The following is a 25,906-nucleotide window of genomic DNA, read 5'->3' as shown; positions in this document are numbered from 1 at the left end:
GCCAGGACACCTCACAAAGCCCTGGTAGCGCTCAGGATTCTCCTGATTGGCTGGCGACTATTCTCCAAGAGCCTATGGCCTGGAACTGAGTTTTGCTGCCTGGCACCAGGTGTCTCGGAGCTCCTTCCGTCGCGGCTCCTCATTGGCTGTCGTGGCGCAAAGCCTTAGAGAGTGTGCACTTCGTCCCGCTGGAGGGCGACCAGACCTAGACGACGACGACGACGACGACGACGACAACAGTGCTGTCGGCCCCTTGACCAGGACAGGACTCAGTCTTCCCTGAAGATCTGTTCTGTGTCTCTGCCCGGGTTTCTCTTGGAGCTCTGCATCTCTGCATCTCTGCATCTCTGCATCTCTGCATCTCTGCATCTCTGCATCTCTGCCTGGACAGAGCTCTGAAGGTAAGCCTCACGAACATGCGCAGTGTGCAGACCTTCTTAGGGACCGCCGGAGGACGGGTGCCTAGCTTCTGTGTCTCTGGTTATCTCCCAATTCAGTTCCAATAGCCGGTCGTCTTACTAACTGGGCTTTTTGCATCCACATTTGCCACACCCTTGTCCAAATTCCTACTCTTCAATGGTGCCGGAAATCTTCGTGTTCTCAAAAATTCAGATTGAGCTCCGAACGGGGTTGGTGCAGAGCGTGAAGCCCGCAGCGAAGATGTTCTACTATCCTAACGTGCTTCAGCGCCACACAGGCTGCTTCGCCACTATCTGGTGAGCACAGGGCTGATGGCTATGCCAGGAGCCTGAGTAGTGGGATCTCACTTTGACAAGCCGTGCCTGTCCCCGCCCCTCCAGGCTGGCGGCCACCAGAGGCAGCCGTTTGGTGAAGCGTGAATACCTGAAAGTGAACGTAGTAAAGACCTGGTAAGACGCAGAAAAGAGGGAGGCGTCTCTGGTTTGGGGCTTCTGGGCTTTGAGTGTTGCATTGATCAGGGCTTCTTGTTCTCCCAGCGAGGAAATCCTGAATTATGTGTTGGTAAGAGTGCAACCTCCGACGCACGGGCTGCCCCGCCCCCGTTTCTCCCTCTATCTCTCCGCCCAGCTTCAGATTGGTGTGATAAGGGTCTACTTTCAACAGTGCCAGTACCTTGTGGGTAAGGCTAGCAACTCCAGAGGCGGGCTAGGAAGGACCTATGGCCAGGTTGTTTATTTCCCTGTTCTCACCCGCAGAAGACATCCAGCATATTCTAGAGCACCTAAACCGCGCCCAGCTGCGGATTCGAATTGATATGGAGGAGGCTGACCTGTGAGGCCCTGGGACTGAGGCCAACCGTACCCACCCGGCTGCTTGGCCTTGCCTTGTTTTGCTTTAACATTTGCTTGGGCATGCATGCATTTTGTGTGTGTGTGTGTGTGTGTGTGTGAGAGAGAGAGAGAGAGAGAGAGAGAGAGAGAGAGAGAAGGAAAGAGAGGGAGAGAGAGAGAAGGGGAAGGAGGAGGGGGAGGGGAAGGGGGAGGGGGAGAGGGCATTGTATACATGTGGAGGTCAGAGGACAACCGCTAAAGTGGGCTCTCTTCCTTTTGTTAGTTCAAATTCAGGGATGAGGTTAGGGACCGCGGGTTTGGTGGCAGCGCCTTTACCAGCCCAGCCATCCCACCCACCCTTAGCCTCTCTGCCTTCACATCGCTCGTTCTCTCCCAGACCTAGCTCGCTTCTTCCCAACTGCCTGGCCATGATGGAGACGCTGGAAGATGCCCCAGAGCCCTTTTTTGGGACGATGTCTGTGGAGCCCAGTCTTCCCAGTCCTTTTGATATTCCTCAGGTAGGGTTCACTCCCCTAGAACCCCTCCCTCTGAAGTCGAGAGACAACAGGAGTTAGTTGGTGTCCCTGTCAATCTGGAGCTGAGATCTTGGAATGGGACACTGACACGGGTTTCCATACGGGCCACGGAGCAAGGGGGATTGCAGGGTGCAAGCAAGCAGAGCCCTGGACCTTGCTTATGTAGGGCCAACCTGATAGGATGGTTTCCCCATCAGGGGCGTTCCCCCCCGCCCCCCAGTTCCTTCCACTGTCCCCACCACTCTCAGGGTCAAGGGTTTGCTGTTGTCTTCCCTGTCTTCTCCCACCTCCCACAGCTTAGCTATTACTCCGGCCCGTTTCCCATCTAAGCAGCTGGTCCTGAAGGCAGACTGTCAGCATCCAGGGACCTTGGTACCTGGATTTAGGGGTGCTCATCTCTGTTCTGTTCTCTTCTCTGGACACCTTAGCTCCCAAACACCAGCCCACTGCACATGTCCCAAAGGCGCCACGTTAACTTTTTCTGCTTGTGAAAATGAGCGTCCCAACTGTGAGAGAGCGGCCACTCATTCTCTGCTAGTCAGGTCCTGCCGTCCTTCCACACATAGCTCAGATGCTGCCCTTTCCCATGAAATCATCATCCCACGTGAAGCCAGAAGTGAATGACGCTTGGAATCTGAACACTTTACTAAGCTGCTTTTCATCGATCTATTGGAATTGCACACAAATTTGTCCCCGCCACCAGCTACCCAAGAATCATTCTCTTTGTCTCTGTCCATGACAACACAAATTGAGCTCAGAGCCAGGGCAGGAGAGACACTAGGTGGTGGTGGCCTCTGACATGCTGTTGTCAAATGGCTCAGATGTTTGGTTTAGGGCTGAGGGGTAGCCCATTAGAGAGTATTTGCTTAACATGTACAAGGTCCTAGATTTGATTCCCAGTTCTGAAGGAAAACACGCACACACTCATACACACACAGACACACCACACACAGACACACTCACACTGGATGTGGTAAATGTAAGCTAAAATAAGAATTCAAGAGTTTCAAGGAGCACTGGTGAGATGGCTCAGTGGTTAAGAACACTCGCTGTTCTTCCAGAGGTCCTGAGTTCAATTCCCAGCAACCACATGCTGATTTACATGCAGATAGAACACACACACACACACATATAAAATAAATACATACATCTTTTTTTAAAAGTCTCAGGGAGGAGAACTGTCAAATTTAAACAGGACAGGGCTGGAGCCATGGCTCAGTGGTTATAAGTGTGTCCTACTCTTGCATAGAACAGGACTTCACTACCAGCCTTCAGCCACCTATAACTCCAGCTCTGGGGATCCAGCATCTATTGCCTCTTCTGACCTCCAAGGGTGCATACAAACATACATAAATAAATAAAATATTTTAAACAATTTTAGGCCAACTTGGGCTACACAACAAGACCTGTCTCAAAATCAAATAGATGAAGAAAGCTAAAATTCCAAGATAAGAATTACAGAGACTGCCAGATTGGTATCCAGTGTACACTGCATGTCTGAAGAGAGGGCACAGAGGACTGAAGCTGAGACCTATCTTTTGTTTCCAATTTCTTCCCAAAGATTCGACACCTTTTAGAGGCTGCAACCCCGGAGAAAATTCGTAAGGAGACCCTTCCTGAAGCCACTCCAGAGCCCAGGAAGCCTGGTTAGCAGAGAGAGCCTTGCTGTAGAAAGGCACAGAATCCCCCGAGGGCTGAAAAAAATATCACTTTAAAAAGAAGCCAGGTCCAGTTGGGCCCAGTGATCCACACCTGTAATCCCATTTCCTTGAGAAGCAGAGATGGGGAAAACTGCAAGTATAATACTGAGTTCAAAGCCAGCTAAGACTAGTTAAGGAAATCATTTCAACATTTACTTAAAGAAAAATGTTTAGAAAAAAAAGCCCCAAGTGGACAGCAGTAATCCCAGGAAGAGCCAGGCCAGGTGATGAGGAGTATTTAGTCCCAGCATTGGGGAGGTAGAAGAAGGCTTTTCTGAGTTTGAGACCAGCCTGGTCTACAGAATGAGTTCCAAGATAGCCAGGGTTATATACTTAGACCCTGTCTCAAAAACAAACAAAAAAGAAAAGTACTGGGAATATTTGCTGGTAACTTGCCTGGGTCTAGTTCTTGGTCTCCAAAGTCCATGTTTTTGCCCCAACAACTTAGAAAGAAGCAGTATGCCTGGTATGACTTTCCTACCCTTCCAGACAGGACCTTGGCCACCGTACAGTCCCCTGAGGTCATCACCTTACAGGAGGCAGAGCCCATTCGAATGCTGCGGATCGAGGCGAGTTTCCCCTTAAACATGGGGTTCCACCCAGTAGCACTGCATCCCTTCCATGTCCCCACTCTGTCCCAATAGACCCAAGGAGCTTCCTTGGGCTCAGACTCCAAAAATCCACTCCTTTCCTCCCTCCGTAGGGGGAGCAGGATCTCCCAGAGATCAGTCGAGGAGACTTAGACCTGCTGATTGCAGAGGAAGACGATGCCATATTGCTAGAAGAACGGCGAAGACGCAGGCTCCTCCGGAGGCGGAGGGCTTCACCACCACTGGATGGTCAGATCCCTGTACAGCCAGCCTAGGAATGGACAGTGTCCTGTCTTTCTGTCTCCTAATTGTTCTGATCTTCTCTGCAGAATCCAAGGAAAAACCCCGGGCCCTGGAAGGTGATGGTTTGGTTTCCCCGATCTCGCCTCCAGCTCCTCCTGCACAGTAAGAGCAGGAATCCAGTACCTGGAAAAGGGTCATTGCTGGGAAGGGTTTCCTTATCTGCCTATTTCCTCTCAGGGTTGAAGAGACAAAAGAACCACTTCCAGGGCAGATCTTCCCTCCAGAGGAACTGAAAACAACCGGCTGGGAGCCTGGGGCCCTACTCACTGGTAAGTGTCTATCACTTTGAGAACACTTGCACAGTCGCAGAGACTAAAGCCTGTATCTCCACCTTCTGAGGGAGACACTGGGCGGCTTGTGCTGGCAGCTGGTAGAGTGAAGGCTAGTCTGGTGTGGAGCTTGTATCTGTAGGCCAGTCACCCCAGAAGCTGGGGTTGAGGCAGGATTGCCATAAACTCGAAGCCAGCTTAGGCTATAGTGCCAGACCTTGTCTTTAAAAAGAAAAAGAAATAGTGAGAGGGCTTATGGGTACTGTTGCAGAGGTGACCCCGCCTCCGGAGCTGCGTCTGCCGGCCCCACCGAGGACAGAGGTGAGTAGGTTTTTCCCCAAGCTGCCCTTTTACTTTCCTGTCCTATAACCTTGTCTTTAAGCCCAGGACCATTACTAGTGTACAGTGAGGATTTTGCTTCTATCAGTAAAAGATATCCCTTTCCAAACCTCGTGGGGCGGCCTCACTTCCCAGTAGGTGTGAGCTTGAGTAAGGACCTTACCCAGGTTTTCTTCCCCAGACAGCTGAGGAGAGGCAGAGTGTGGGCCCACGGGTAGTCTACTGGGAAAGGGGAGAACAGCCTGACTCTTGCTCCCCTCCTTCAGGAGAGGCTCCGATCTCTCCAGAGGCCACTTCCCCGCAGGCGCCCCCGCCGGCGCCAGTTATTCCTGGACAAGGAGACCCAGATCACCCGGGAGAAGTTTGCGGAACAGCTGCAGCCCGAGGCTCACTGCTGGGAATATGTGAGTGCAGCCCAGGTCTCCCTATCTCGGAGAGGCCTGCAGCTCTGGCTGGACTTCTATACTCCTAAGAACAATGGGAATCTGATGAAAAGAAGGCCCTATTTCTTAGAAGTGAGGCTGTGAGAGTCAGACACAGGTTATCACTGACCCCTTTAGCCTCAAGCACTAGAGGGCAGGGGCCTCGAGCCTGAACACAGGGCAGGGGCCCCAGAACAATGTATAGCAAGGGAGGGGCAGGAAGGAAGGGGCTATCTCATGAAAGGGCCACTGGTCTTCCACCATCTTGCAGCCAGAGGTCCAGCTTCCCAAGACGATGTTCAGAAGCCCAGCAGAGCTCTTCAGAACCCCAACTCTCTGTAAGAATGGTGGAAACTGGAGAAGGTGGGAGCTTCCCAACCTGCAATCTTCAGTCTTACTACTGAAAGCCATTTCCTTTGTTTTCAGCTGGCTGGTTACCCCCAGAACTACTAGCTTTATGGACCCATTGTGCCCAGGTCCCCCCTCGAATGCTCAGACAAAGACTACAACTGGAGACTGAAGAGACGGCTGAGGAAGAGAGAGCAGCAGACAGGGAAGAAAGGAGAAAGACTGAGGCTCTGAGCGAGATTGAGGTACCGCCTCCTCCACAGTGCCCCTTAGCACCCCCAGCCCGTGAGAGCCGCTGACCTCCTCATGCGCACCACCTGCTCCCCGGACTGCGACCCTGACACTGTTGGTGCTCCGGCCTCAGCTCTTGCTCTCACCTGCAGGTCCTGAGGGAGGCCCAGGAGCCCAGCGGGCCCCTCATGCTGTCGTCAGGTAAGCACTGTACAGGACGGGAGAATGGAGACTGTCCTAAGCAGTCTCAGGAAGCTAGCACCCCAGGGGCTGCGGCCATTTCTAACAGTGAAGGGGGACGCAGAGCATTAAAGCATAGATTTGAGTGTCCAGCACTCCCGCTCTGTACAAGTCTCAACGAGGCTCCAGATTATGCCTCACCACATAACAACATCCCTGGCCTGGCTACAAGGTCCCAATTCCTCAGAGTCAAGCAGGCTCCCTCAGTGTTCTCTCCCTCAACAGAGCTCTCCCTAGAAGCAGCAGAAGAGGAGAAGTCTCGAACGAGCCTCATCCCCCCAGAAGAACGGTGGTAAGCATCCTGGTGGTGAGTTCAGAGCCTAGTGGCCCTGCCTTTGTCACTGTCATGACTACCTGTCCTGTTCCATCATCCCTTTGGTTTCCTAGGGCCTGGGCTGAGGAGGGGCAGCCAGAGCCCCCTGCGCTGCCCATGCTGCCTGAACTTCCTGAAGTGCCTATGGAGTTGCCCCCAGGGCCCGAACTGCTCTCTTCAGAGGCTGTGCTTAGGTATCAGGGAGGGCTCCCTCTAGGGGTAGGGCCAGGCTGTTACCCCAGTTGACAAGCCCTATCCCTGCAGGGCCGTAGCACTGGAACTACAGGCCAATAGGGAACCTGCCTTCAGCAGCCTGGTGCCCCCTCTCAGTCCCCGAAAGCTGGCTTCTCGGGTCTTCTATCTGCTCTTGGGTGAGTGTAGGTACAAGGGGGGGGGGCAGGACAGAGACTGCTGCGCACACTATAGTGACCTGCGTCCTTTTCTGACCAGTGCTGTCCACACAGAAGATCCTTCTTGTGGAACAACAGAAGCCATATGGGTGCCTCCTGATTCATCCTGGACCCAATTTCCCCTGAGCAAGTTCATTAAACCACATCCTGCCTCACTGGACTTTGCCTCTTTATTTTTTTTAAAGATTTATTTATTTATTATTATTTTTGTTTTTTCGAGACAGGGTTTCTCTGTGTAGCCCTGGCTGTCCTGGAACTCACTCCATAGACCAGGCTGGCCTCAAACTCAGAAATCCACCTGCCTCTGCCTCCCAAGTGCTGGGATTACAGGCGTGCGCCACCCAGCTTATTTTTAATTTTAAATTATGTATGTGTGCCAGCCAGATGCGCAAGTGAATGAAGGAATTAAAGCCCTGGTTTCAAGGCCGGCTGAGCCTGCAGTGTGGATAGGACTGTCTTCTGCAGGAACAGGATGACCTCTTCAGTGTGGCGCTGCCCCAGCCCCATCCTTCCGTCTCAGTTCTGAACACACACCTCTAGCCTTCGAGCAGAGAGCTAGTGACCAAGCAGAAGCGCCTTTATTAGAGTATGATGTCACAGCTCTGCTTGTAATAGATTCAGACCCAGAGACACCCCTGTTAAAACAGCACGGTTGACTTCCAATGGATAGAGTCTTTGGTGAGGCGAACTAGACCAGGGCTGTGGGATAGTCTTCGGGCCCTGGCCCAGCTGTAGCCTACAGTCTTAAGTGAGGCCCAGCATGGCCTGCAGTTCCTGAGCTTTATCGGCTGGCAGAGAGCCCAGGGCTGTGTGGAAACTGTCGGTGTGCTGCTTGGCCAGGAACGTCAGGAGCAGCAGCAGTGCTGCCTTGGTGTCTGGGTAGAGTAGAGAGAGGGCCTGATGAAGGGCCTGGTTCCTCCGCCCATACTGCCCCAGGCTCCGAGCCCTGCTTGCCCCCACTCCCCCTTGCCCAGCCTCACCTGGCGGGATCCTGTTGTCTGGCAGGATCAGGCTGCAGATGCGCAAGAGCTCTGGAGCCACATCCACAACCTGTGGAAAAGGCAGTGACAGCGGGCTTAGAGCAGGTAAGTGGTGGAAACGGAGCCTGTGAGGTTGTCTGAACTGACACCCCACACAACCAGAATAAACAAACATGGTAACAACCTCTGTTTAGAGATTAAGATGTGTAACCAAAGATGTCAGCTTTAAGAGCAAGGGAAACCCAAAATCCAAATACTGCCCCCCAACTTACACAGAAAAACCTAAGACAAAAGGTAATCTAAGAACCCTGGCACAGGTCCCACCCTAGGCTGTAATGTGTCAGGTCATCCCAAAGGAGACACGCCTATGGGGGTGGGCAGCAGCGGATGGTTTTCCCAGCCCTGACCTAGGAAAGTCCTGACTACTGGCTCAGCCCCAGAGGAAGGTATCTCAGACTTTAGGCCAACTCTGTGGACAAAAAGGGAAGAAAGAAGCTGAGGCCGTAGCTCAGCTGGTGGAGGTGCTGGCCCAGCAGGCATGAAGCCTGGGCTGGATCCCCAGCACTGATAACATTATAAACAGCAATGCGTGCCTGGAATCCCAGCACTTGGGAGGCGGGGGAGGGGGGGGGACTGGAGGACTGAGGGCTCGAGGCCATCCCCAGCTATCTAAGAGGCTGGGCTGGTCAGGGATGCAGGGCACCCTGTTTCAAGAAGAAGAAATGCCGGGTGGTTGTGGCACATGCCCTTAATCCCAGCATTGGGGAGGCAGAGACAGGCAGATGTCTGTGAGTTCGAGGCAAGCCTGGCCTGTAGGGTTCCAGAAATTAACCTCAAATTCCTATGCATCAGTTTCAAGTAGCATCTCCTCCGCCCGTCCCTTAGACTGGAGCCTAACACTCCCTGGCTCTAAGCTCCAGCAGGAGGGTTACCTGCTCAGGGTTGTTCTGGTGCAAGAAGCTGAAGAGGTGACCTATAGTGATCCACTCCTCCATGTCTTCCTTCAGGGGCAGGGCATGTAGCAGGGTAGCCAGCACCTGGATGCACACAAGTCTCAGGCCCACACGTCCCATCCCTTTTATGGTCCTTGGTCCCCAGCCCCGCCTGCTGCCACGTCCTTTACCTGGGGCTCTGTCTTTCCTGGCGGACTGGCCATCAGCAGACGGGCAAGAGCCCCACAGATGTTATCACGGACTCGATCATGTCGCTCCCTTGCCAGGAGGGGCAGAAGGAGGCCCAGTAGCTTAGGGAAGTGGCTGGCCCACAGTTAAGGAATGCACACACACTGGCAGATTTCCTCACCAAATCCCTGGGCTCACTTCCAACCCCATTTCCCTCCTGCAAGCAGAGGATACTCCTGAGCAGGGCAGCCCCCGTGCTCAGCAAGCACGCCCAGCCCGAAGACAGCATTGCTTCGCACCTCGGGGTCTGCCTCCCGGGCATTGTTTAACAGCACAGGGAACAGGCGGGACACAAACTGGGCGGAGGCGGCACCTAGACCCTGAATGGACTCCGCCAGGGTTCCCACTGCAAAGGACTTCTCTGCCACCGTACAGCTCTGTTTCTATAGGGAGGTTGAAGGAGTTCAGGTCGGCATGGCAGCAGAGCTGGGAGGGCACGAGCACTGCATGCATACGTAGGTGGACGTGTCGGGCTGGGGGAGGGCACTCACCGTCTTACACAGCAATAATGGCAAGAAAGTGGCAAAGAAGGGAGCGAAGGCATGTCCTCCAGCTGCAGCCGCCAGGGCAGGGATGACCTCTCCAGCATGCTCTAGTAACATGGCGTCATACTCTGCCTGTGGAGCCAGGAGGGACTAGTGCCCTGGGCCAGCTCTGGGAGCACACCCCCAACCCTGCTATGCTTCCCTCTGCCCTTGCTTCCCAGGCTGAGCGGCTCCTGGGCTGGCTCCTCACTTATAACCCAGTTCTGCCCAGCCTCAGTGCCTGCCTGTCCTCTACTCCTCACTGCCCTTCTCGATGAGGGTGGCGCTGCGGAAGTCACTGGCTTCTCTTAGCAGCCCTAGCTCCTGCAGGCTGAACTCAGTGCACTGTCCACGGCCGGCCCTACGGGGCCAACTCAGGGGGTCTAGGCCACTCTTATCTGTAGCTCTCACCTGGTCATCATCTTCATCGTCGTCCTCCTCAGCGTCCTGACAGGCTGTCTGTGGAAGACATATTCAGCTGAGCTTGGGCTCCCTTGTCTTCTCCTTTCCACAGTGGTGGCGAGGTAGGCAGAGGACTTAAAGCCGCTGCCAATGCAGCCTTCTGGGGCCCAACCCCACTCCCTGCTTACCTTCTTCTGCAGCACAGCCTTGAGCATGCTGCAGAGATCACTGAGACGCCCAGGAGGCTGCAGAGTGAGATTGCCGCAGGTGCGCAGCAGCCCTGTCAGGGCCTCCAGCACGGCCATCACCACTGGGCGCTCCCTCTCTACCTTCACTGCCTGCATGTAAGCTGGTATCACTCGAGCCAGGGAGGACTGCAGAGCTGGAGACACAATTGGAGGGAGCCTTGGTGAGGCCCTGCCACTCCCCAGGGCTCCCCGCCTGCTGGCGTCCCGTCCTCACCAGTACTGTTGGGATCTGAAGGGCTTCTCTGACTGGCCTTATGCAGTGCACAGCAGAACTGTCCCAGAGCTTCGTAAGCTGACTTCCGCACATTCATGTGAGGGCACTGGAACGAAGAGGGCAGGTGTACGCCCGGCAGTGCAGGGTGGGGCCAACCCTAACGGAAGCGTGAGGATGCCGCTAACTTACCTCCAGGAGTTTGTATACCTCATCAAAGATGGGGTCCATGAATGGGAGGAAGGCCACACTGCGGAGAGACACAGCAATGAGGAAAGGGATCCTGGGTGTGGTCCCCAGCACCGCAGGGCTGCTGCTCACCTGGTGTTCATAGAGATCTCCCCCAGGGCACTGCAGGTATCTTCTTTCTCATCAAAGAAGGCATTCTCCACACTATACCTACGGAAAGATGGGGAGGCAGTAATGACGACTGCCTGCCAGCAGGGGGCAGACCTAACACTGCGGCTACGCCCACAATTAAAGTCTACGTATTTGTTGTTTGGTTGGGTTTTGGTTTTTTCTAGACAGGTTTTCTCTGTGTACAGAACTCAATCTGTAGACCAGGCTGGCCTTGAACTCAGAGATCCTACTACCTTTGCCTCCTGAGTGCTGGAATTAGAGGCACGTACCACCCCCTCTGGCTCAAAATCTACATTCTTCAGTAGAAGAGCACCCCTCCTACCCCGAGATCTCCGAATCATCTTCCTCCTCTTCCATATCTTCATCCATGAGCTCCTCCTCCTCCTCTGCATCGCTGTCATCATCAAACAGAAGGAAGGAGCTGATCCCGTCATATTGAGGCTAGATGAAGAAAGCAGATCGCGGACTTTGCCTCAGGTGGGACCACGAGATAAATCCCACCACAGGGCTAGCCTGGCCTAACTGGCCCAGCACACCCACCCTCTGCTCACCACAATGCCCTCAGTGGAGCGCAGCGACAGCAGCATGAGCGTGGTAATCTGAGGCAGGTAGGGTCCCAAGCCCTCTCCCATTAACCCTGACAAGGCTGCAAACAGGCTGTACCTGATAAAGAGAGAGAGAATCTGTATGGTGCTGCCTGCTATAGACAGACCAAATGGGAGAGACCAGGAACGCTGGCTGTCCCCAAAACTGAAGGATTGGTATCTGGGATGGGAACTGTCACTCTAGTGAGAGGCAGAAGGAAAGGTCACTCACGTGCAGCGCCTCACGTCAGGGTCATCTATGTGGACACACAGGCCTAGCCCCAGCTGGCAGCATTCCTCAGCCAGGGGCTTCATGGACTCTCCTAGAGCTCGTGCTAGCACTCCCAGGGTCTCTGTGGGAGCAAGAGCTCAGTCAGCACTGAGGTGTGGACGGAGACCAGAGAACGAGGGTGCCGTGGAAGGAGATCGGGAGTCTACCCTTCTCTCTCGTCTAACACGGAGAACACCCTTTCATCAAAGGAAGACCTGACTGCCCTGGGAGAGATCAGGGAAGCATCAGGTAACAAGGGCCTTACCCAGGCTCTGGATCTGCACAAGATGAAAGTCGTCGTGGCCAGACAACAAGAATTCCCGGATGTGCTGCATGACGGTGGGGAAGTAGGGAAGCAGGGAATCTTGGGCAGCTGTGGCTGCGGGGAGAACAGAGCACAGTCAGAGACGGCAGGACTGGGGTCTGGCCAGCACGGGCTCCCCGGTCCTCTGGCTCACCAATGGCCCCTATGGCGCTCACAGCCAGCTCCTTGGTCCGGGCCTTGCTGGGGTTCTTCAGAGGCTGCAGCATGCACTCCATAAGCTCCGGAAGGTAGGGCTGCACTTTGGGCCCTATGGGAGCGTTTCTTTACTCACAATTCAGGTCTCTAATCTTTTGCAAAATTGACTGACCTCCATTAGCCCGACAGCCAGTGCAACCCTTCCACACCCAGGCAGGCAGCGAGTGATTCGGGAAGACGAACAGTGTGCCTCCTTAGCCAATGTGCTGTTCCCCCCCCCACCCCACCCCGTGGACTCTCCTCGGCCGTCACTACCTAGGTTCTCCACAAAGTTCTCCAGAGCATAGCAGGCCTTGGCCAGGTGGTGCGTGTTTCCCATGGGCACGGACTTCAGGTAGGTAAGGAGCAGGGGCATCACCTCCTCAGAATAGCTGCTGATGTGGGGCTGAGGAAGAAGTAAGTGGGACGCTGGTCAGGCTTACCTCCAGGGCGCACCCTGCTGATGGCAGCCGCAGCATCTCAAGAGATAAGAGTGTAAGGGACAAGGGTCCCCAGGCTCGGGGTGGCCATCTGCATTAGGCTCCACTGACCTGTAAATTCTCTGAGAACTGGCCCAGGGCAAACAGAGCAGCATTTCGAACGACCTGTGATGGGTCATCCAGGCCCTTGCACACGATCTGCAGCAGTGGGTACAGCAGTCTGAATGGGCGGGACAGAGAACAGTCTGAGGGACAGGACTGATGGACCCTAGTTTCAGCCCCAATGATGGTGGTGATGCACTTTTAACCCCAGCACTTGGGAGGCAGAGGTGGGTAGATCGCTAAGTTTGAGGCCAGCCTGATCTACAGAGTGAATTCCAGGACAGCCAGGGCTACCTGAAGAAACCTGTCTTGGAAAACCATTTAAGGGGGAAAAAAAAAAAGAGGCTGGCCCAGGAGTGGTGATGCACATCTTTTATCTAGGAGGCAGATCCAGGCAAATCTCTATGAATTCCAGGACAGTCAAGGCTACATAGTGAGTCCCTGTCTCAAACAAACAAGCAAACAAATAAACAATAAAGCCAGTTAAGCTGAAACTGGGGTACCAGGCCTGCCAGAGAACCTACAGCCGTCCTCTCCTCGTGGTGCACCTCAGCCTGGGACAGGAACGGACGTAATACCTTTGCCTGATGTGGTCACCAGCACCATCGGATAGTACGGCCAACACCAGGAAGCCTGCTTTGCGCTGGTATGGGGCCTCGCTCCGCAAGGCTTCTTCCAGCATGGGCATCTGGGGGAGTACACGGCCACTTGAGAGCTCAGCAAGAGCCGCCCGCTACTTTGTCAACAGGCCCGTCACAAGCATCTATCCCCAAATAGCCTTGGCTTTAAGGGACTATACCTACCTAGGGCTAGTAAGGGCAAGAGAGTCACACTTACCACATGGGGACAGAGCTTCTCAGGGGGAAGATGTAATGCCAGCATGTCCACAACCTGAGGAAATTCATGTAGACTGTAACGCCACCTCTAACCTCCTGATCTCATTTAACACCCAGCCCATAATCCACCTGTGATGGCTGGTTCTAGGTTTGTGGAGACAGGATGGCTCCAATGCCCAAAGCCTACAATTCTACCTCAGCCTCCCAAGTGCTGGAAGCTGAGCTTAGAGTGCCAACCAGGCCATCTGGGTGCGGTGGTTGGTTTTATTTATTTATTTTTTAAAAAGATTTATTTATTTATAGGAGTACACCATTGCTCTCTTCAGATACACCAGAAGAGGGCATCAGATCCCATTACAGATGGTTGTGAGCCACCAGGCGGTTGCTGAGAACTGAACTCAGGACCCCTGGAAGAGCAGTTGGTGCTCTTAACTGCTGAGCCATCCCTCCAGCTCGGAGGTTAATTTTAATAAACAACTTGAGCCGGTCGGTTGGTGGTGCACGCCTTTAATCCTAGCACTAGGAGGCAGAGGCAGGCAGATTTCTGAGTTCAAGGCCAGTCTGGTCTACAGAGTGATTTCCAGGACAGCCAGGGCTACACAGAGAAACCCTATCTCACAAAACCCAAATAAATAAATAAATAAATAAATAAACAAACAAACAAATAAAACAATAATCAACTTGATTGGACTGTGAAATGCTTAGGAGATCAGGAGGGCTCTGACCTCAAGATTGAGTTAATCTCTTGATGGGTTAGTGATCTAATGCCAGTCGTGATCTAATGCCAGTCATGATCTAATGCCAGTCATGATCTAATGCCAGTCGTGATCTAATTAATGCCAGTCATGATCTAATGCCAGTCGTGATCTAATTAATGCCAGTCATGATCTAATGCCAGTCATGATCTAATGCCAGTCGTGATCTAATGCCAGTCACTAGGAGGAACAAAAGGGAGAAGGCAGAGCTTAGTCTGGGCCACACCCTCTGGGCGCTACCTTGCCATCTCCTTGTTGTACACCCCTTCTCGGCTTCCTGTCCATAACGTGAACGGTTCTGGTTTGCTTCCGGGCTGCCGTGGCCTGAACCACTCTACTTGGCTATTCCTTTCCCACCACAGTAAATGGGAATCTCTGAAGCCATGACAACACTTCCTCCCTTGAGGTGTTTCTCTGAGGCATTTGGTCACGGTGAAGATAGGGCCAATGTGTCACCTGTACAGCAAAGTGCTTGGGAGTCTCCCCCATCAGCCCGATCTCCAAATCATCGTCATCAGAATCTTGGTCTTCAGGATCCAGTTGGCCCACAGGCGGCTCAGCAGCCATGATAGGGAAAAGGGCATGCAGCAAGGGTGGCACGAGGCGGTTCTTCAGCAAGGCCTGAGGGGAGGACCATCCCTGAGCACCTTCCCACAACAGGCTCATGAGGAAATTCCATCCTCCCAACTTCAAGGGGCCCAGCCAGAGATTCCCCATCTCCTAGGCAGGAACAGAAGGCTGTGCCTGGCCTTAGCAGGACTAAGACGACAAACTCGACTAATGGTGGAGACGGACAGCGGGATAGGGTAACATCCCCAGAGGGAACTTACCTTACTTTTGACTTTGACCAAGAAAGTGAGGCAGCAGAGCATACGGACACGAATTGGCTCGCCAAGGGCCACATTCTTAGCCACCTACACAGACACTAACAAGAATCAGAAACAAGCCAGAAAACTGGGCGGCAAACTGAAAAGCAAGGGCCACACCCACTCCAGGCTCACCTCTAGGCAAAATGTGAGGACCTCCGAGAGGTGGGGGTTGATGATGGGCAGCTCTGTCTCTAGCATTTCATCCAGGGCCTCCAGGGCCTCACAGGCCTTTACCTGTAGACAGGTAAGCCAGCGGGTACTCACTCCTCTAGGGGACCAGGGTGGGTGTGCCTCCATTTCCCTCCCAAAAGGAGAGCTCTCCCATCTGTCCTTACCTCATCTAAGGGGATCAGAGTCCTAATTGCAGTAACGACTTTAGGCACCAGCGTCCGTGCAAGAGACTAGAAGACACAGCGTGAGCTTAATCACATAGAAGTACACACAGCCTAATCCCAGGAGCCAGAAACTGCAGGCTTCCTTGTGACACACCCTCTGAGGAGCCAGCCAGGCCGGGCTCACACTATCCCCTCAACCCTGAGGAAAAACCGAAGGCAGAATAAAACTCTAAAGCAGCTTGGGCCAAAACTTCTGAAAGTGAGGGCACGAAACCAAGAGACACAGGCAATGACAGGGGTTAAGGTGTGACAGCCGGTGTCTTACCACATCATCCGGTCTGAGGTAGCGGGCAATGGCAGTCAGGGTGCGCAGGGAGTAGAAGACTACTCCGGGGAAGCTGACCTCACTGAGGGTGTCACTCAGAAGCTGAAGCAGCTCCTGCTGGTGGGCGTGGAATGCTTCAGGCTGGGAAGACACCACCACACTCAGCAGCAGAAGTCCCACCTGTCCAGGAGCAGGGGATAAGAAAAGGGTCTCATGGTCGATCCAGCCTTAGTTCCTCCTTCCTGCCAACAGGGCAATGCTGGTACCTCTTTCTCAGGGCTATGGGTACTGTGAGTACTGTGCTGAAGAAGGTTCATGAACTGAGGCCAGCCTTGCAGGCCTTCCTTTCGAAAAATGGTGGCTGAGAGCTGGGCCAAGCTGACACTCACAGAATGCCTGCAAAGAGAAGATTTGCTCATCCATAAACACCCTTCACTGCGCTGGGTGGTGGTGGCGCACGCCTGTAATCCCAGCACTTGGGAGGCAGAGGCAGGCGGGCTTCTGAGTTTGAGGCCAACCTGGTCTACAGAGGGAGTTCCAGGACAGTCAGGACTATACAGAGAAACCCTATCTCAAAAAAAAAAAACAAATCCAAAAAACCAACACCCCCCCAAAAAAAACAAGCAAAAAACAAACAAACAAACAAACAAACAAACAAAAACAAAAACAAAAAAACACCTTTCACTGCCCTTCCCTTGTAAACAATGCCCCAGGCCCCAGGAGTGGCCCGGAGGGAAGCATTCAGGTATGGGCAGTCTTTCCTAAGGCAGGCCCCATAGATGATGACAACAACAACGACGACGACATCTGGGGGTAAGGAAAGGAGGGGGGCGCTGTGATCTGGCTCGTTCGTTTGGCACCACTGGACAAGCTGAATTCAGTCTTGTTTTCCTGATCTGGGTTTAGCAGATCATTTTCACCCATTCTCAAAAACATTAGTTTTCACTTGCTTCACCTACCTTCTAGGTCTTAATGAATTAAATCTCTGATCCCTATGTCCTAGTCTGGGACTGAAAAAGGTAGAAGCCCAGAGAGCGTCTCAGCCCCAATCAGTTAGGGCCCCGGGGAGAGGGTGTTCCATACTTACACGGTCTCCTTCTGCAGTGCTGTCAGGACCTGGGACTTGAGGCTGGAAGACAGGTGGCAAAGGCTTGTTACTCGGCCTGTCAAAAAGCCGACTAGGCCCGGCCCCTCCCCTCCTCAATCTAGCCCACCTCTCCCGCTGCTCAGGTGCCAAGCGTCGCCAGCGATTGTTTAGCCTTCTGCGGGTCAGGACCGCTGCAAACTGGCGGATCTAGGGTGAGAAGGGGTAGCCAGCCCGATGAGCATCCCAGGCAGCGACGGGATGAACAGATTAGGACCGCAGGGGGCGGAGGCTGGGGCGGGACCAGAGGCACAGTGAGGGATTTCAGGATCTCGGCATGGAGGAGCAGGTAACTCGCCTGAGAGTCGGTCGCTGTTGCCAGCAGGTCGCAGAGCGCAGGCAAGGCAGCAGGGTCCCGAAGGATGGTCTGGAGCTGCTCCGTAGCCTGACGGAAGGCTGGAGGGTCAAGACCGGGGCCTTCCCCACAGCCTCCCGTCCCCATTCCCCGAGCCCGGTCAGGCCTGCCCATACCCGGCGGATGCGCTCGGTGTCCGGCAGCAGCAGCTCCTTCAGGATCTGTTCCAGACCCGCAGGCTCCATGGCAGCTGCCGAGCCGAGCCGCCGCCGCCGCTACAGGGCCGGGTGGGGAGGGGGGAGGAACGGCACGTGGAGACTCCGACAACAACTTCCGGCGGAAAGGGCGTTACTATGCGTCTCTCCAGTCGCCTGGGTGATTCAGCTCGCTTCCCTTCAAAATCTCCTGCGGAAAGCTAGTGGATGGCGTCAGTCCGGGCTTCCGTCCGGCTGAGCACTAAGCCGGAGCCGGTCTCGGCTACGCGGGTCCCCTGTGCCGACCGTTCCCAGAGTCCAGAGTTTGCGTGGCAGTAGCGGACTCGAGTTTTCAAAGCAACTGTTCATTGACAACAGGCCTCGGGTTTCTATAACTAGACCAAAATTTCCAACTACAGGATCCTTTTTCTTAATAAATTTTATTTTAATAATTGTAAAAAGAAAAAAAATCAGGACCAAAACGTAAGGCAACTTAAAAAGTTCAAATATATATATTCCTTATATAATAGAGATTTTTAATTTCCAGGTCCTCTCTAAAGAAGGGAGGTCCAAGGGGTAAAGAGGGAAGGAAGGCGACAATGCCAGCACACAATTCGGTCAGAAGAGAAGCTATCAAGTGAAATCATTGGGGCATGATGACGGCAGGAGAGAGGCACAGTCAGTCCTGTCACTCGGAACTCAGTCCATCTTGAGGTTAACATAGATATAACGGATGAACTTTAAAGAAGAAAAAAAGGAGATGGTGCCCAGCATGAGGAAGAAGACATAACCAGTCAGTAAAGAGTAGCCAAAGAACTCTACTGTCTGTACTGCCCCTGACATGTTGGACCGCCGAGCGTAGTAGAAAACCGAGTAGAGGAAGATGAAGAGGCCGGTGGAGCCAACGCTTAGCACAGACCGCCACCACCAGCGGTAATCCTCCCCCGACAGCTGGAAGTAGGTGAGTGCAATGGAGATGCAGGCCCCCACACTCAGCAGGATGGCGAAGACGAAGAAGAGGATGCCGTACAGAGTGTACTGCTCTCGACCCCAGACGGTGGCAAAGATGTAGTACAGCTCCACGGAGATGGCACTGTGAAAGACAACATCCACCCTTCACTAAGGCCCTGCACAGCCGTAGCTGTGTAGGCGGAGACCCCGTGCACAGCCGCAGCTAAGGACATGAGCAGCCTGAGGAGCCTTCTGCCTGTTAGCTTAGTTTATTAGCGGCTCTTGTTTCGTGAACATCTTCCTTGACAGGCTGAAAGCAGAGATCTTAACTAGACCTGGTGACACACACATTTGGGTGGCTGAGGCAGGAGGATTGCCTGGTTCAAAGTCGATCAGGGTTACAAAGCAAGTTCAAGGCCAGCCTGGAAAACGTAAGACCTCCTCAAAATGCAAGGTAAAAAAGGGCTGGGATGTGGCTCGGGACAGTGCTTCAAGGGAAGCACGCTCTGTACGACAAATGCCAGTTGTGTTGTTTGCTTCCTTCTATATTGTTTAAAAGGTACCGTGCAGGTAATCACTAAACAGAAATCAGGTTCTACAGGCTCTGATACAAGGCGTGACGCCCACTTCTCTTTCAGTTGCTAAGTGAAAGCTACACAGTGAACCACTCAGATGGGAACTAGCTCTTTCCTGATGGTGAGCTTTGGCTGAGCTGAGGATTAGTACTAGGTTATGGAACGGAGAGAACTGGGAACGCAAAGGTAAGTCAAAATGCAGCCACAGGCCAGGGGTGGTGGCTTGCATCTGTAATTCAAGCACCCAAGGCCAGACAACTTTAAGGTTTTTTTCTTTTTGGTTTTTCAAGACAGGATTTCTCAGTAGCCCTGGCTGTCCTGGAACTTTGTAGACCATGCTGACCTCAAATTAATAGAGATCCGCCTGCCTCTACCTCTGAGTGCCCGTGAGCCTTATGGACTGCTTCAAAAAAAGAAAACACAGCCGGGCGGTGCGCCTGTAACCCCTGCATTGGGAGGCAGAGGTAGGCAGATTTCTGAGTTCGAGGCCAGCCTGGTCTGCAGAGTGAGTTCCAGGACAGCCAGGGCTATACAGAGAAACCCTGTCTCCAAAAACCAAAAAATAAAATTAAATAAATAAATAAACAAACAAACAGAAAACAAAACAAAATAAACCAAAAAACCCTCTGGTGTCCAAAACCAAACCAAACCAAATCAAACCTGCCAAGAGTGGATGGCCAAGGTAGGAGTGGGGATACCTGAAAGGCAGGAAGCCACCGACAGTCATGTGGATGACAGTAGACTTGTACCAGGGCTGGGATGGGATCTCCCGGGCGATATTCTTCGTGCGACAAGGTGCATCAAAGGGACTAGCGTTGTTCTTCCCAAAGATGCCTCCAATGACAGTGAGAGGAAAGCCCACCAGCAGCCAGACTGTCAGAAGCAGCAGGATGGTTGTGGCCGGCAGAGCCTGTGTCGAACCGTTGGCCCAGTGCACTGAGTTCACCACACTCCAGGTCAGGAAGAAAGGCACTGCAGGAGGGAGGGTCAGCAGTAGGAGCAACATCCCTGACACCCCACTCTGACTGGACCTAAGGGGAAAGGGACGAAGGAGCCTGCCACTTACGGGGCCCACCTATGCTCCAGAGGCCAGAGTTGATTGAATTCACCTTGGCCCTTTATTGCTCATTGTTGTGTGTGTGTGTGTGTGTGTGTGTGTGTGTGCGCGCGCGCGCGCGCGCGCGCGCGGGACAGTGTGTTCCAGGACAGCCAGGGCTACACAGAGAAACCCTGTCTCAAAAAGCCAACAAACAATCATTTGGGTTAAGGACCTGTTATCAGAAAGCCATGCTTCAAATATATAAATGGGATAGAATATAAGTCAAATACATCAGATTGGAAATAAAAAGGTTCAGAATACAGACTACTACCGTCTTTGAAAAGGCAAACTGGTTTGAAGGCCAGAATGAACCTACCTCCAAAATAAAAACAGTATCAAAAAATAAATTCAAGAATGCTATTTAGGGCCAGGCAGTGGTGGTGCACACCTTTAATCTCAGTACTTGGGAGGCAGAGTCGGGTGGATTTCTGAGTTTGAGGCTAGCCTGGTCTACAGAGTGAGTTCCAGGACAGCCAAGGCTACACAGAGAAACCCTGTCTCAAAAAGCCAACAAACAAACAAACAAAAGAATGCTATTTAGGAGGGTGGAGGGAATGGTCCAGGCAGTAAAGCCCTCCCCTCCTCCTCCCAGGAAAACATGAGGACCTGAGGTGGGTCCCCAACATTCCCATGCAAGAGAAACAACAAAAATAAATCAGACTGGTGGCCAGAGCTCATAATCACTGTAGATGCAAGGCAAAGATGGGAGGATCCTTAAGGCTCACTGGCCACCAGGCCTAGTTAATTCAATGAGTCTAACATTAGTGAGACGCCCTGCTTCAAAAGGTAAGGTGACCTACCAAGGAAGGCCCGATTCTGACCTCTCCTTCCAAATGCACATGAATACACAGCACCCATACAAGTGCACACATATACGTGTGTACACATATCAATTAGAGCATAACATCTGAGGGACTGTTGGCTCAGTGGGTAAAATGCTTGCCTTACAATCATGATGGCCTAGATTCAAGTCCTGGTCCCCCCTGAAAAAAAGCTAGGGATGGTGGCGCATGCTTTTTTTTTTTTTTTTTGAGACAGGGTCTAAGTAACCCTGACTATCCTGGAACTCAAGGTACAGACCAGGGTGGCCTGGAATTCAGAGAGAGCTGCTTGCCTCGAGTGCTGGGATTAAAGGCGTGTTCCACCTTGCCTGGCTCTCATGTTTATAATCTCAGCACTGGGGCAGTGGAGACACCACTGAAGCGAGTCAGCCAAGCAGCCTAGTCTTGACCACCTGGCTACTGCGAGATCTTTTCTCAAAAGAGGTGGACAGTGAATGAGGAGTGACCCCTGAGGATGCCCTCTGTTTCCACACATACAACTGCACACTTTCACAAGCACTTGAGCACATGCACACAAATGGCTGAAGCCCAGGCATGGTGATGGGACCCGGAACCCCAGAACCTGGGAGGCTGGGGCAGGACTAACAAAGGCACGGGCTCTCGTGGGCGCCAGAGTGAGGCCCTGTCCTAGCTTAGTGTCCTCATCTTGTGCAATGGGGGCTATATTACCTATGTCACAAGGCTACTGTGCAGACTAAAGGGGAGGATACGTCAAATGCTAACCAGTGTCTAGCCACTTTCCAGCACTTAACAACTTTTAACTATTCAAAAAGAAATAGGTATTTTCCTGGGTTATTGCCACAGTACTCAAGGGGTTAAGATGGAGGATTATAAATCCAAAAACAGGACGGGTAGTGGTGGCGCACGCCTTTAATCCCAGCACTTGGGAGGCAGAGGCATGTTCAAGCCAGAGTTCAAGGTCAGTCTGGTCTACAAAGTGAGTTCCAGGACAGCCAGGGCTACACAGAGAAACCCTGTCTCGAACCCCGCCCCCAAAAAGAAAAACCAAAAACAAACAAACAAACAAAAAAAAAAACAAAAAAAACAAAGACAGCCTGGACTACATAGGTCAAGATCCTATCTTAAAAAAAAAAAGATAATAGATTCTTTTTGATGGATTGTCTTTTGACCCCACCCCCAGCCCCTACCCTCATTCCTACCCAGGGGCTGAAGAAAAAGCTCAGTGGTTAAAAGCACTTGCTGTTTTTACTGAGGATCGGGGTTCAGTTCCCAGCACCCACATGGTAGCTCAAAAACATCTGTAACTCCAGTTCCAGGGGATTCAATACCTTCTGGCTTCCATAGGGACTGTATGCATGAGTTGCATAATGTTGTACATGTTGTATATATATTGCACATGCAGGCAAAACACTCAAACACAAGTATTAAAAATTTCCCCCTATAGTCCCCACACTGTGATTCTGCCCCAGGACTCATGGTGTGTTCTTAGTTACTAAGTCTAGACAGACCCCCCAATAAAAGGGGGAGTTTCTCACCAGAGAAGAGGCTGGTGGTGAGAATGATGTTCCACACCCAACGCTCGCCTCCAATTTGCCGGTAGAAGTGGCTGGACACATAACCAGAGATGCAGCAGGTCAGGGCGTACAGCAGGATCGCAGCCGAGTTGATGGCTCCGTGACGGTGTACACTAAACATGCCCAGCAGCGCCATGACGATAATGCCTATAGGGGAAGGCTCAATCAGGTCTCAACCTACACCTCGGTGTCAGAGACAGACACCACACCCCTTAGCCCAGGTCCTCAAGTGATTCTGCTAGTTCTACTAGCGTCAGGAAAACCCACACGCACCCACACTACAGCTACCCACTCCCTTAGGTCTTTCTCTCACCTTGAACAGAAGAGAAAATCCACTGAACTTTTCTAATGACCTATCTGCTACCCTCTGAGAGCAACTCATATCCCCTCACCAGTGCCAAGGGCCAGGAACTGGGCGCCCACACCAAGCACAGCACAGAGCAGACCACGATATGGAGGGAAGCGGAAGACATCTGTATGGATAATTTTCCAGCCATTATCGCCCTGGTCAAAGTCATCACTAGAGCCTCCAGAGCTGGTCTCTTCATCTAGGTTGTACCGAGCCAGGTCATTTCGAAGCACACGCATTAGAATAACAGCCACAAAACCCACCAGTAAAAACACAAGCACCATGGAGTTGATGATGGACAACCAGTGGATTTCCAGGGTTCGAGGGAAGAAACCATCATCACCTCGGCGCCTATCACTCCGTTGCTCCACTGATGTCTCAGACCAGCGCACACTGTAAGTGTGAGTGAGGCCCAGTAATTCATCAGACCGCAGCCCATCCAAGCTGTGGGGCTTGACGTCCCGAACTGAAACATTGGCAAATATAATTCGGTCTCCATGGAATTCTAGGTGGAAGTCCAAATGTGTCCAGAGGCCTATCTTGTGGCTATGTGGCAGGAAGCCACTCTCTTCCATGTAGCCCACAAAACCACGAATTGGCAAGTCATCTACCACGAACTCAAAGTAATACAGCTCCTCAATGGCCTGGCGCAGCTGTTCCACCTACAGAGAAGAAGCCAGGAGTCAGTCACAGAGCTGCTTGGGGTTAAACAGTGGAAAACAGCACTCAGCAGTCAGTCACACAGAGCCGCTCGGAGTCAAACAGTGCCTGGAAAAGCACACTCAGGAGTCAGTCACACAGAGCCGCTCGGGGTCAAAACAGTGTTTCGAAGAGAACACTCAGCAGTGCTCCTAATTTGGTTTGGATAATTCTATGTTGTAGGAGATACTGTGCATTGCAGGGGCCACAGCACCCTTGATCCCCACACATGCCAATAGTACCACTGTATTGTGACAATCAGAATTATTTCCAAGCCGGGCAGTAGTGGCGCACACCTTTAATCCCAGCACTTGGGAGGCAGAGACAGGTGGATTTCTGAGTTCGAGGCTAGCCTGGTCTACAGAGTGAGTTCCAGGACAGACAGGGCTATACAGAGAAACCCTGTCTCAAAAAAGCAAAAAAAAAAAAAAAAAAAAAAAAAAAAAAAAAAAAAAAAAAAAATCCAAGTGGTGCACGCCTTTAGTCCCAGGACTGGGGAGGCAGAAGCAGGCAGATCTCTGTGAGTTCAAGGCCATCCTAATCTACAGAGTGAGTTCCAGGGCATCATCCCAAGCTGTTGTTAAACAGAGAAACCCTATCTTATTGGGTGGGTAAGGATCTGGTATAGAACATCCCTGTTATCCCAGTACTTAAAAGGTTAATATTGGGTTTTAGGCCAGCCTGGGCTACATGGTAAGACCTTATGTCAACAATCAAAACAAGAACAAACCCTAAACCAACGAAACAATGTGTCTTTATACATTGCCAAAGTACTTAGGTACAAAACTGTTTCCCATTGAGACTCACTGATTCTGGTATATTAGCCCAAAAAAAGAAGTATCTCTTTGCTAGGATAAAGTCTCAGAAAAATAAATGGAGCAAAGCATAAAAAGACTGGAACTAAGAAGTTCCAAAATTTGTGAGAGAGAAAAAAAAAAAAAAGGAAAGGCTAGAAAGTGAAGAAGCTGTGAAAGAGAGGCATGTATGGAAGGAAGGAGACTTGCACAGGAGTCTGGGACCTATTACTGACAGCAGGAGCCCCAGGCTCTAATCTCCATTCTGCATCTCTGGTTCCATGTAATCTTGAAAAGTCAATTCTGAACATCTAAGCAAGTGCACTGGGTTGTGGTTGGAGTCCAAACATCATTTCCATAAAGGTACTATAGATGCAAGGCACCCTTAATCCCTGGCAAGGAGGGCTAAGTGATAACTGATGTGGAGAGCTGACCTGTGCAGAACTGAGCTGCATGTGACACAGAATTCTCTTCTCCACATTCTCTCGAAAGCGGATCTCGTACAAAGACTCGGCCATTCGGTCCCCATCCAGTACTTCACCCAAACTAAGACTTTTGTGGCGGATCTTCTCAGGACAGCAGACTGGAAGCTGATAGTAGTGGTAAGTTTCCTGAGGGTTATGGTAGGGTCCCACTTTGTTGACATATAGAATGACAGGGTCGCCGGGCTTGTAGTGCGTGACACCTTCCGCCCATGGCTCATGGCCTATGGCCAGCAACAGTATCAGGACTGGCAAACACTGGCAGCTCCAACTTCGAGGGTACCCTAGGACTGTCATCCTTAAGGCAGCAGAACCTGTTGGGGGAATCCCGTGATTACAGAAACTAGGAATCAAATTATGATGCCCCGGGTCTGGTCTCTCAAGTGCCCATTGGCTCCACCTCCTCCCATTGCCCCCCTCCCCTCCATCCACCGGACTTCTATCCCAAAGACCGGGCTTGGCGTGCACTCAATAGCACTCCCAACCTAGGGTTCGCGCCTCTAGGCCTCCCCCGCCCGAGGCTGCGCGTGCCAACCCGTTTCTATAGCAACGCCCGGCAGGCTCGCTGCTCCGGAAGGGGCACCCGCCGCAGCTCCGGGGTCCTCACTGCGAGGTACCGGCTGGCCAAAGAGGCGCCAGTGGCCTCACAGGGCCCCGAAGCTGCCCTTGGGCTTCTGCCCGGGTCTTCCAGACAGCGGCGCCGGAGCTGTAGGCTTGGCGAGGACCTGACGACGGACCTCCTCCGAGTTGTCCGCCGCTGCGCCTGATTGCCGCGGCTGCTGCCACGTCGCCAGCACGGGCTCTCGGCTCGTTCAAATGCTCCTCGAAGAGCTCTGGTTCGCCCGCCACCCGGCCCCGCCACGGATTCCACAAAGATCGCTCCCTGAGCCACCGAGCGATGCCCGTGGTCGTCCCGGCGAGCAGCACAGCAACCCGGACACGTCAGTCTTACCACTTCCGCCTTCGCCGACGGGGACCTCAGCTCCGGGAAGGCGGGAAGGCTTCTCTCCTGAGCTAGGAACTTATCGATGCTCGCCGGCGTGTCGCGGGCGTCTCCCCACGGGGTCTGGTGCA

General features: G+C 52.6%; 3 protein-coding genes across 6 annotated transcripts; 1 reads left to right on the top strand and 2 right to left on the bottom strand.

The window, feature by feature from the left end:
- On the top strand, nt 1–7,111 carry Rec8 (REC8 meiotic recombination protein). The gene is made up of 19 exons (XM_052191419.1): nt 1–716; nt 801–869; nt 957–1,099; nt 1,176–1,251; nt 1,648–1,768; nt 3,348–3,432; nt 3,976–4,055; nt 4,190–4,325; nt 4,406–4,481; nt 4,557–4,648; nt 4,920–4,969; nt 5,254–5,391; nt 5,681–5,747; nt 5,836–6,002; nt 6,141–6,189; nt 6,454–6,520; nt 6,616–6,735; nt 6,806–6,912; nt 6,992–7,111. Exons 1-19 carry the CDS (start codon nt 577–579, stop codon nt 7,075–7,077), a joined length of 1,869 nt encoding a protein of 622 aa, XP_052047379.1. The 5' UTR covers nt 1–576; the 3' UTR covers nt 7,078–7,111.
- A 396-nt stretch (nt 7,112–7,507) lies between these two features.
- On the bottom strand, nt 7,508–17,851 carry Ipo4 (importin 4). Its single transcript, XM_052191418.1, has 30 exons — nt 17,489–17,851; nt 17,316–17,402; nt 17,088–17,167; nt 16,961–17,002; nt 16,140–16,269; nt 15,874–16,053; nt 15,549–15,614; nt 15,346–15,447; nt 15,175–15,258; nt 14,801–14,965; nt 13,591–13,644; nt 13,332–13,441; nt 12,763–12,871; nt 12,488–12,617; nt 12,171–12,284; nt 11,978–12,091; nt 11,674–11,794; nt 11,409–11,520; nt 11,180–11,298; nt 10,819–10,896; nt 10,690–10,747; nt 10,501–10,606; nt 10,227–10,420; nt 10,048–10,095; nt 9,604–9,729; nt 9,287–9,495; nt 9,055–9,187; nt 8,864–8,968; nt 7,932–8,001; nt 7,508–7,826 (listed from the first exon to the last, which is right to left on the bottom strand). The coding sequence occupies exons 1-30, from the start codon at nt 17,555–17,557 to the stop codon at nt 7,696–7,698; spliced, it is 3,246 nt and encodes a 1,081-aa protein (XP_052047378.1). The 5' UTR covers nt 17,558–17,851; the 3' UTR covers nt 7,508–7,695.
- A 76-nt stretch (nt 17,852–17,927) lies between these two features.
- Tm9sf1 (transmembrane 9 superfamily member 1) lies at nt 17,928–25,881 on the bottom strand. Of its 4 annotated transcripts, none has more exons than XM_052191423.1 (6): nt 25,785–25,881; nt 24,785–25,146; nt 22,901–23,519; nt 22,470–22,655; nt 19,731–20,004; nt 17,928–18,599 (listed from the first exon to the last, which is right to left on the bottom strand). In XM_052191423.1, the coding sequence occupies exons 2-6, from the start codon at nt 25,127–25,129 to the stop codon at nt 18,206–18,208; spliced, it is 1,818 nt and encodes a 605-aa protein (XP_052047383.1). In that variant the 5' UTR covers nt 25,130–25,146; nt 25,785–25,881; the 3' UTR covers nt 17,928–18,205. The 4 variants fall into 4 exon arrangements, with proteins under 4 accessions (XP_052047383.1, XP_052047384.1, XP_052047380.1 ...); XM_052191424.1 differs by lacking the exon at nt 25,785–25,881 and adding an exon at nt 25,570–25,647; XM_052191420.1 differs by lacking the exon at nt 25,785–25,881 and adding an exon at nt 25,318–25,529.
- Between the last annotated feature and the right edge of the window lie 25 nt (nt 25,882–25,906).

Source organism: Apodemus sylvaticus, chromosome 8 (genome assembly GCF_947179515.1).
Source record: "Apodemus sylvaticus chromosome 8, mApoSyl1.1, whole genome shotgun sequence".
NCBI lineage: Eukaryota > Metazoa > Chordata > Mammalia > Rodentia > Muridae > Apodemus > Apodemus sylvaticus.
This window is presented reverse-complemented; position numbering and strand designations above follow the sequence as displayed.

Coding starts and splice junctions, on each gene's coding strand:
- Rec8 (XM_052191419.1), top strand. CDS start 577: ATGGTGCCGGAAATCTTCGTGTTCTCAAAAATTCAGATTGAGCTCCGA. Junction 1,100..1,175: donor ACAGTGCCAGTACCTTGTGG/GTAAGGCTAGCA, acceptor TCTCACCCGCAG/AAGACATCCAGCATATTCTA. Junction 4,326..4,405: donor GGCTTCACCACCACTGGATG/GTCAGATCCCTG, acceptor TCTTCTCTGCAG/AATCCAAGGAAAAACCCCGG.
- Tm9sf1 (XM_052191423.1), bottom strand. CDS start 25,129: ATGACAGTCCTAGGGTACCCTCGAAGTTGGAGCTGCCAGTGTTTGCCA. Junction 22,656..22,900: donor GTTCCTGGCCCTTGGCACTG/GTGAGGGGATAT, acceptor CTTCCCCTATAG/GCATTATCGTCATGGCGCTG. Junction 20,005..22,469: donor CACCACCAGCCTCTTCTCTG/GTGAGAAACTCC, acceptor TCCCTCCTGCAG/TGCCTTTCTTCCTGACCTGG.
- Ipo4 (XM_052191418.1), bottom strand. CDS start 17,557: ATGGAGCCTGCGGGTCTGGAACAGATCCTGAAGGAGCTGCTGCTGCCG. Junction 12,618..12,762: donor AGTTCTCAGAGAATTTACAG/GTCAGTGGAGCC, acceptor CTTCTTCCTCAG/CCCCACATCAGCAGCTATTC. Junction 11,299..11,408: donor GCTCCACTGAGGGCATTGTG/GTGAGCAGAGGG, acceptor TTCTTCATCTAG/CCTCAATATGACGGGATCAG.